General features: G+C 42.6%; 1 protein-coding gene across 1 annotated transcript; it reads left to right on the top strand.

Annotated features, from left to right (window-relative positions):
• The first annotated feature begins 51 nt into the window (after positions 1–51).
• LOC102563171 (fatty acid-binding protein 5) lies at positions 52–7,825 on the top strand. Its single transcript, XM_006261858.4, has 4 exons — positions 52–214; positions 5,052–5,224; positions 6,194–6,298; positions 6,699–7,825. The coding sequence occupies exons 1-4, from the start codon at positions 139–141 to the stop codon at positions 6,747–6,749; spliced, it is 405 nt and encodes a 134-aa protein (XP_006261920.1). The 5' UTR covers positions 52–138; the 3' UTR covers positions 6,750–7,825.
• Positions 7,826–9,741: the final 1,916 nt, after the last annotated feature.

Here is a 9,741-nt window from a genome sequence, read left to right as displayed (position 1 = left end):
GCCGGGGCGGCGGGATAAAGGCGGCTCTGGCGCGACCCAACCCGGCTCAGCTCAGCTCAGCTCAGCTTTGCTCTACCACAGTGCACGTCTGCCTGCCTGCCTGCCTGCCTGCCTGCCTGCCTGCCTGCCGCCCGCACCATGACCATCGACAGCTTCCTCGGCAAGTGGCGCCTCATCTCCAGCGAAGGCTTCGACGACTATATGAAGGAACTAGGTGAGGGGCAGGACCGGGATCGGGACCGGTCCCCGGGGCGGCAGCTCTGTCCCGGGGGGCCCCGGGCTGGGACCGGCTCCGGCTCCTGCTCCGCCGCAGCAGCGAGCCCGGGCCGGGTCCCGCCTGCCCGCGGCGGGGCTGCCCCCCACGCTCTTCCCCTGCCGCGTCCCTACAGCTCGAGCCCGGCAGCTTCAGCCCCCGCCCGCCCCGCCCCGGCCTCATCCGAGCATCCTCCCAGGTGCTCGCAGGCACCGCGCGCTCCTCTCGGAAGTCCTCACCACCAGAGCCGTAGAGAAACGGGGCTGGGAGGGCCCTGGGGCCCCCTAGTCCAGCCCCTGCCTGCCTCAGGCGGCATTGTCCCTATCCAAACCATCCCATACAACCGTCGTCTGAACCCGACATAAGAGTCCCCGCAGTCCTGGCACAACACAGAGCTAACGCCCTCACCTGACATGGGTAAAGCTTAGGACAAAGTCTTGGCTCTTTTTTTTTTATCTCCCTCCTGTCTTTCAAACACGTTGGTGCATCTACACGTGTGCTGTAATGCACATTAGCCTATTTTAATGTGCATTAAAGCATTACTAAACTGTGGGCACATCTGCACATGCATTAATGCACTTGATTTAATGCGCATTAAATCTAGCATCTCTATTGTGAGGTACTAAGAAAAGGCACATTTGCCTGTCTTAATGTGCATTAAGTAAAGAGCATGGGGCATTTGTACACATGTTTGCGCTGCAGTGCTGGGTGCTTTTAAAAGCACCCGGCATTGCAGCTCAAACATGTGGCGAAGTGCATTTCAGTGCTGAGAAAATGACTGTGGTATGTTTTTGAATGAAAACCCCTTGAAGGTGTTTTTGATCAAAAGCACACCACTGTCATTTTCTGCGTGCTGATGTGCATTTTGCCACTTATACAACTAGATGTGATGCAGCAAAGTGTGCATCAGCTTGCATGCTGAGCAGATCTGATTGAGTCTGTTCCACCCTGTTGGATCTCCAGCGCGTCACCGGACAAAAAGGTATGTGTATAAATGCCCATGGTTTTTAAGTGATGCTTAATGCACAGTAGCCTATTTGAATGTACATTAACTACTATTTTAATGTACATTAACTAAATAGCATGGTGTTTTCAGTGATAATTTAATGAGCATTACAGTAGGCTACAGTGCATGTGTAGATGTGCCCACATCATTTTTAGTTAATGAGCTTTAAAATATGCTAATGCGCATTTTCCTAGTACCTTATAATGGAGGTAGTAGATTTAATGTGTTAACTAAAGTGTATTAATACATGTGTAGACATGCCCTCTTGATGCCATGTTTTCTAGCCCTTTTCTGCAAAGGTGTTGAAGCTCATAGCCCTGTGATTTTTTTTTCCACTGTCCCCTCATTCTGGTAGCTGGGGTTTCAAGACAATTTCCAGTAGGGCAAGACTCAAAATAAAACAAGAGCTGGCAACACTTGTAGTGGAGCTGCGATAAGTTGCTTGAGATAAGTTTTTTAAATTTCTCTTTCTGTGTTGCATGGCAAATAATTTGGAGCCAGACCCAATAAAGAAGTTGGGTGCGCATAGGCTGGGCACCCCAGGTTGCAGAGGAGGGTCCTTAATGCTGCGTGGGGTACCTTGGTTCTCAGCACAATGCCTGGGGAGAGTTGGGTGTCTTGGAACACCCAGGGTCTAAAGCAGCCGGCAGTTTAACTGAGTGGAAGCACTTTAGCAAGCGCTGATAGGAAAATGCCGAGAACTGTGCAAGTCTTATTATATCCCTCAAGTGTCCTTTCTTACGCAGTGGCACAGCTATAACAGGAAAGGTGGAGAATGTTTTCCTCATCTAGACTCTTGCTTAGGCTTTTGTGCTTAATTCATTACCTTAAGAGGTGTGCAATGTGACTTTGAATCTCTTAATGCAGCAAAGGGAGTTCCCACTTCCTGGACAAATACAGTAATCATTAGATCATAGGGGAGATAGTACCATTTGAAAAGGCAGCTGAAAGTACATTTTGTGAGGGGCTAATCCTGTGGGTGTGCATTAGGCATATTCAGAGATTGAAACCCTTGAGGGACTTGCAGGGAAGAATGCTTGCTTTCTGGATCTTGGTCAGGCTTAGGAGTGAGCTAGGTACCACTGTTCAGCCCTGTGAAGACTGGGAGTTTGGGTGAAGTGCAGAGGTGCAACTCTAGGCATCTGGGAATTTTACAGTTATCTACAGTCTAAAGGCATTTTATTTACCACTGGGATTAGATGGTAGCTAAGTGAACGTAAACACCTAAATTCTTATCCATCTTATTTCAGGTTTCAGAGTCCTTTATTGAGTCTGGTATTTATCCACTATGATTGTAGAGGCAAGGGCTAGGACTTCACTTCATTTTGAACCTATTGAAGTACACTAGGTGGGGGGGGTGGTCTATGATATTATGATTCCAACTTGGATGGTTCAGGGGTATAATAAAGCAGATTATTGTTCAGTATGGAGAAAACATCAAGTTCTGTCTTCTTTAATTGGACTTAATTGAGTGGTTGATCATCTGAGTCACTTGGATGAAGAGCCAATTGGATAGCGGTGATCATTCTTGTTGGCTGGAGATTTAACTGGAAAAAGTGGCAAAGTTAGATTGTGCCCTTCTAGTTGGGGGCAGGGGGGAGGGTTCTTTTTGTCACTCAGGTTATTGGAAGCAGTTGTGGAGGTACAAGTAGAAGCTGTGGCTAGGAATTCTCTTCATCACCTCCATCTAGCTAGAAACTATAGACTTTTGGGGGTTAGTCTTCGCCACACTTGATGCAGTCATCTCAAGGCTAGAACACTGTGTTGTGCTGTACATGAGAATACAGAGGCCCTAGATGCACATAATTTCTGTTGTGCTACAAAGTTTGCAGCACTCCAACAGATAGGAGCAGGCATACATTGGCAGATCCCACAGAGGCATGCTTTCCAGGCAGCAGGCAATAGGGGCTGTTTCTTAGCTCTCCTGTTCCCCAAGGGAGCCTGTCAGTGAGCAAAACAGTGTTATTGACAGGCTTCCTCAGCCAGCTCTTGCCATGGTGGCAACAGCTGATGGGGCTTCCCACAAATGGTTGGTGGCAGCAAAGCATGATAAGGTGGTCTCTTTCAGTCCATTAGGCCCTGCTGCTGCTGTAGCCCTGTCAACGTTTGTTCCCTAGTAGGAAGGCTGAAAACTGTCCTTGAGCTACATGGTGGTAAGGGCTGATTGTGTGGCAGGCACTGCCCATTCAGGCCCTGCTGTTACTGTAGCCCAATCATGCAGGTGATGATGGTGGCAAATTGGTCTTTGCAGCTTGCGGGCTGAGCAGGCTATGGGGAAACCAGCAGGTTTCCTCTCCCTCCCACCACCCCACTTAGATATATTACATTCCCATGACAGAAGTTGCTGTTTGAAACGGCAGCATTATTGTCATGGATCAGTTGCTTTTATAATTGATCGTCTTTTTTCTTTTTAATGTGCCAAACTGCATGAACATGTGGATGCTCATGTTTTACAGTGTGACAAATGTAACATGCATTGGGGTGTAGGACAATTCAAATGAAATATTGCAGAATGCAACTGCTCACTACTGCAGTGACACTTCTTACAGAAAGTGCATCATCCTGAGCTCTGATATGCATAGACTTTCAGGTTGTTGGGTGCAGTTAAATTGCTGGTTTGAGGGTAGTGTAAGAAGCTCTGTGCAGTTCATGGTCCAAGTACCTCCACAATCAGTTATTCTTCTGTTAAATGGTTGATATTAGATTATATTAGTACTCAATTTAATTTAATTAAAAAGAGTCTAGAGGTAGGATGAAGGATTTTTTTGGTGAAGCGTCTTCAGCTTTACCAAAAAAGTGGTGCTCTAGCCCTAATTTATGGAATTTCAAGTGATGCTGCAAAGCTCGTTCTCCCTTGGTTTTGTCTGCAAAACTCAGATGAGTGGATTTTAATAGATCCTGTGAGTGTTCTCACTTCGGAGGATTGAATATGATGAATATTGGCGTTCAGTTCTGTGGTTTTGGGGGTTTTTTTTAATTGCAAGAGTTCAGAAGTATAGACTTTGAATAAACTAAAATAAATGTATATGAGTAGATTAACTTTATATTTTGAAAAAAATCTGCTAGATAATTTTTGAAGCAGAATTACGTGTGTAGCAATTCTTTTTATAGCTCATGTTTGCCCTTTCTAGCTTGCACATTGGCTTGTGAGCAAGGGAGGATCTGGCAGGTGGGGGTGGGCAGGACTGGGTGCAGTTATATCCTTCTCTGAGTCCTGCTTTACCTAAATTTTAAAAGCAACTGCCTAGGAGGGGCAGCAGCATTTCTATTCAAGCAGCAGTGAGGGAGTCAATTTAATTCATGGCTTATTATGATCTACCAGTAGAAAATCTAGCTGCAAATTAGTGCACATTCCAATAAAGTTATTATTTTTTTTTTTTTTTTTTTGCTTTGATCTTACTTTGAACTGACTAATGTAGTGCTAGGCCTCTAGTGAATAAAGCTTCTAGTTTCTGTTTAACTGGAGAAAAATGTGTTGCTATGCCACACTATCTACACCTTCCCCCCCCCTTCTTCAAAATCCTAGATCCACCCATGTTTGAGTGAATGGACAGAAAATCTATTGGTCCTCTAGGGGGAGGAGTAGATTAAACTTTTTCTTCCTGAGCATATATAATATGAGTTCTCACAATGAACTTTCCTCACTTTCTCCGAATGATTAAAACTGATAATTTTTCTTTGAGTCTTATGCTCCACTTCACACACTGAGGTGACCAACTCCCATTGATATCTAATAAATCTAGGCCTTTATCTGATTGTCTCATCTAATATGCTGCTTTTCTTCCTCTGTAGGTGTGAATATGGCCATGAGGAAGATGGGAAGTATGGCCAAACCAGATGTTCACATCTGTAAGGATGGAGATACAGTCACTGTGAAAACGGAGAGCACCTTTAGAACCTCACAATTTAGCTTCAAACTGAATGAGAAATTTGAGGAAAATACATTAGATGGCAGGAAAACTCAGGTCAGTACCTCAACCTTTCTTCTGAATAATCTCAAGCCAGTGGATAGCCTTCTACAACCCTACTTGCATCAAGTATTGCCTTACTTTCAGGCCCCATTGATCTCAGTCAGTTTTTCTACACTAACTACTCTGCCAGTGGGGAAAACACTGAAATAAAATAAAGCCATGCGTGTCTAGTTAATCACTTTCTCATTGCAAAACAGTGATATTTAGTGTGTTTAATTAAACTGGCAGACGTATAAATACATATTAAACACTGTCAGTGGCACCTCTATCAAAAATAAGTGTAAGATTTGTTACCACAGCTAATCTTGAAGCATTATCTCTTGCACTTGCACAACATTTTCCAGTGTGCACTGGATTGTCCTGTAAGGATATGCAAGCCTGACTCCCTGTTCCTGAATTCCACAGAATGAAAATGCCTTTCCATTTTAATTAGAGGAATTATTCATGATTGGGAGTGGATGAGAATGAATAAAACTTAATCTCTTTGAATGTTATAAAATCATAGGGTTGTAAGAGACTTCAGCTTGTCCACAGATGCAGGATTTGCTAGCCCTAACCCATACCAGTTAGTTGACTTATCAAGGCTGGATAGGCATCTGTCACATTGTTTGGATTCAGTGCACTGGCCAAGATTCTCCCCTAGCTCAATTATGCACTGTCATTACATGTGCCCAGTGCAAGACCAAACAGCAGTGACAAAGGCCTGAGCACACAATTTAAACTGTGCATGCTGTAGCAGCTTTATTATATTCAGTGACCGGTAGGACACATTTCTAGGTAAGTGGCAGAGTAATGTAAGAGCAAGAGCCATCAAAAAAACTTAAAGTGAAAATTTGGGACTCATAGAAAAACTTCCTGGGACTTCAGCACAGCTAGGATTTCCTCTTTGGAGTAAAAGAGTTAGAGTGCATCACATAATCAGAACTTTACTGTTTAGCTCAGAGTCATTGTCTTTATTTGCAGACCCTTATCACCTTAACTGATGATAACATGTTGCACCAACTTCAGACATGGGATGACAAGGAATCCACAATAATACGGAAAATAGTGGATGGGAAATTAATGGTGGTAAGTGACTTAATTCTTGCTTTCTGATTATTGACTTCTGTAAGGCTATAGAGGCAAGCAGCTGCTGGGTGAGTGGAGCTGTGTTGTCCCCTGCTAACCCTCTTGTCACTGAACACTATGTCCACTGGGGCCCAAGCCCCCAGATTCTTTAGCAGGCAATGGCCTGCTCTGGCCCCGTGACCACACCTCCCAAATTCTAGTTGCCTGCTGGTAGCCTGGGAGGCTATTGTACAGTGACTCAGTGGGCCATATATTTGATAACCCTGGGCTGTATTTTTCTATACTATAACTTTAAAGGAAACTCGGAATCTATATTTGCATTCCTATTGACACTTGCATTCCTGTGTTCTGTTCTAATTTAAACTTGATGCAATTTAATTCATGTATCTTTTTTTTCTAGGAATGCAATATGAATGGTGTCAAATGTACTAGAGTCTACCAGAAAGCATGAGGATCATGTCTCTATCTCTGCACTGAGTTGGACTTCCTAACAACAGCTCAATTCAGTGAAAAAACTTGGTGTACACTCCATTCTTATCTCTTCCCAGCTGTCTAGTATTCCAGTGGACTGAATAGCTATGTGCAACCATATTGCAAAGTCATGATGCAACTACCCTGAAGTGTTGTGGCCATTAAATACAATTTTTAAATATATGAATTGGAGCTGCTTTCAATATGGTGAATTTTAAGGATTTTTTTTCAAGTGAAGTCTATTTAATTAGAGCTGAGTTATAGAATAGAGTCTACAACTAGAGTTAAATGAGACAATATCCATGTAGAATGCTAAAGCACAGGTAATGGCAAATTGTATTTGAATTTGACTGTTCATATTTAATTGATAAAAGTAATAAATCAGTTTTTCAAGTGATGCAATCAATTTATAATGGTGTAAGAACTTTCAGAGTGTTACTGTCTGCCTGTTGCAAAAAGAACAGGGCTGCACTGGCATAACGGAGAGAAAAATGTAGGTTTAAGCAAAAAAAGTACATTTTTTTTTTTTTTTTTTTTTAAGGTATTTTATTTTTATTGAATCAAATCCCAAAGAGTTGGATTATATATTGGGTACCAACAGTAGGTAACTTGGGCAGGGCAATCAGGACAGCTTCACTGGGTGGAGAAGGGTAGTAGGGTAGAAAGAAACAGCTGCTGCTGAAGCCACACAATTGTTCAGGCAGCCTGGGGGCAACCAGAAGTCACCACTGCCCCTGTGCCTAAGAGCTGCACTGGGTGCCCTGGCCACATTGTTACACCTCTGGCCAGTGGACATGATAGAACTAAAACAAGGGCTAAGAGCTTTCCTGAAAAGAGGCCTTAATATGAAAAATTTCCTTTGTATTAGACTAATACTTTTTGACAACATTTTCTTATTTCCATATAGGTAATATTATTTGCAAAACATTTGAAAATTTTAAGCTGTGGACTATTGAAATACTTCCTGAAATTGAAAGACTAAGTTTTGCTGGCTCAAACTTGGTAATGGAGTTTTTATATGCTTTCAAGTGTCAAATAAATAATCATAAATATTAATGGTGTGGAGTTATTACTTTTTATAACAGTTGGGGGAAACAGATAAAGAGTTGTGTAGGAGAATACCAATTTTATAGGAATTATCAGTGCTATCAGACCGGCCTAGTCTGTCCTGAAAACTAGAATTGGCTGGCTAAATAATGATAGGAGGATTTCTAGGGCCTCTGAAAGATGGTGCACTTAAGATGTCATTAACTGGTTAATCGCATCTTAAGTAGTGACCTAGCCACATGTTCATTCAATTAATGACATGATAGAACAGGGGATAAGCCACAAAGTTATTACACAAGGAAATATACAAAATAACTGTGGCTGGTTCCTGTTATACCTTAAATTGAACATGTGGCCAGTGCTTCCAGCCTCAGGAGCACACTAGAACCCTTCAGGACTCCAGTACATTACCCAGGCTGGGGGCACTTGTCAGTTGATCAAGATTCCCAGCCAGGGAAGTGCAGGGCAGCCTTTGGCCCCAACTGCTCTCCCATGGCTGGGAGCCCCAGTCAGCTGATTGTAGCTCCCAGCCACAGGAGTACATGGGAGCCAAGATCGCTACTTGCCAGTGCAGGTGGAGTCCATGCACGTGTGGCCTGGCAGGAAATGGGATTGTTGGGATTGCTCATCAGGTCTCATCGCACCTTTTTAATATAACATCTGTCAGTAGCCTAAATAGCAGGTTTGGGTGACCCACTGGCTTGTATAATCCCAAATCTTGCATTTTGCAGAATCAATAATTATTGTTGAATTTCTAGCTATTCAGAACAAGCTTGATAATAATGTTGACTTTGCCAGAAAGTCCTATTAACCAATTGTTCTGTGCATGCATGCCTGTACACAAGAGTGGAGGCTGCTCCAACATGCTGGAATTCTAGCACATTGGAGCAGACTCTATTAATTGGCAATTTCCACACTCCTGCAGCCTCCTATGTCTTGTGTATCAGCATCCTTGCACTTAACTGGCGGCGAGGGCACTTGAGCTAAAACTCAATCACCCCTGCTGCCATTTTTAAGTGCAGGGATGCTGATACACAAGATGCAGCAGCACTTTAATCAGAGCAACTCTCAGAGCTGTTGTAATAAAAGCACCACCCTGGAGCATGTGTAAAAGTGCCCAATTTTACCTAATACAGAACCTACAGCCTACCATAACAGAAATGGAGGGGACATTATCATTAGTTGCTTATAATCTGTTTCTTTTAAAATTTAAAAGAATATAAAATAAACATGCTTTGTTATTCAAGTGCTCATCTGCAATTGACCAATCCTTGTAGTGTTTTGTCTTAATTTTTTTGTTGTTGCTATTTTTAGTCTTTCCTAAACTCTGAAGATTACTGTATGTTGTTATCCATATGATATTCCACATATTGGTTTTATTACCTTTATGTTTATCTATTAGACTTGGGAGTTTGGGGGGAGGGGAAAGGTTGCAATGTGATAAGACATATCCCTGGATTTGGGGCGTGAATTTCATTTTAGCTCAAATACTCATCCATGCAGGTGAAGTTAAAATTAATCTAACTTCCATTCACCTCTAAGATTTAGGTATACTATTACTAACATGTTAAGCTGGTGCTGCAAAGGATTGTATTTGGCTTATTCTAATACTGCAAAATAGAAGATGTGTTCTAAGTATCACAGCAATGAGGTTTTAGAACAGCCTACAGCAGTAATGAAGGCAAAAACCCTAACTATCAATAGTTATAAGACCTGACCTTGACACATTTTTAACAGGATTATGTGGCATGGTTACCTTCAGTTGCCGAGGAGGAAATGCAGTGGCATAGGAAGTCCCTCTGTTTTATGACTAAACTGAAATTTCTGCCTCATTTTAAAAAGAAATAAGGTCAGATCATTAAACAATGCAACATAGCCACTTACTGGGATCATTGCTCTATCAGTGCTAACACCAATCAAGGTCT

The sequence above is a fragment of the Alligator mississippiensis genome, chromosome 3, assembly GCF_030867095.1.
Source record: "Alligator mississippiensis isolate rAllMis1 chromosome 3, rAllMis1, whole genome shotgun sequence".
Lineage (NCBI taxonomy): Eukaryota > Metazoa > Chordata > Crocodylia > Alligatoridae > Alligator > Alligator mississippiensis.
The sequence above is the reverse complement of the archived record's forward strand: the minus strand, read 5'-3'. Positions and strand labels throughout refer to the sequence as shown.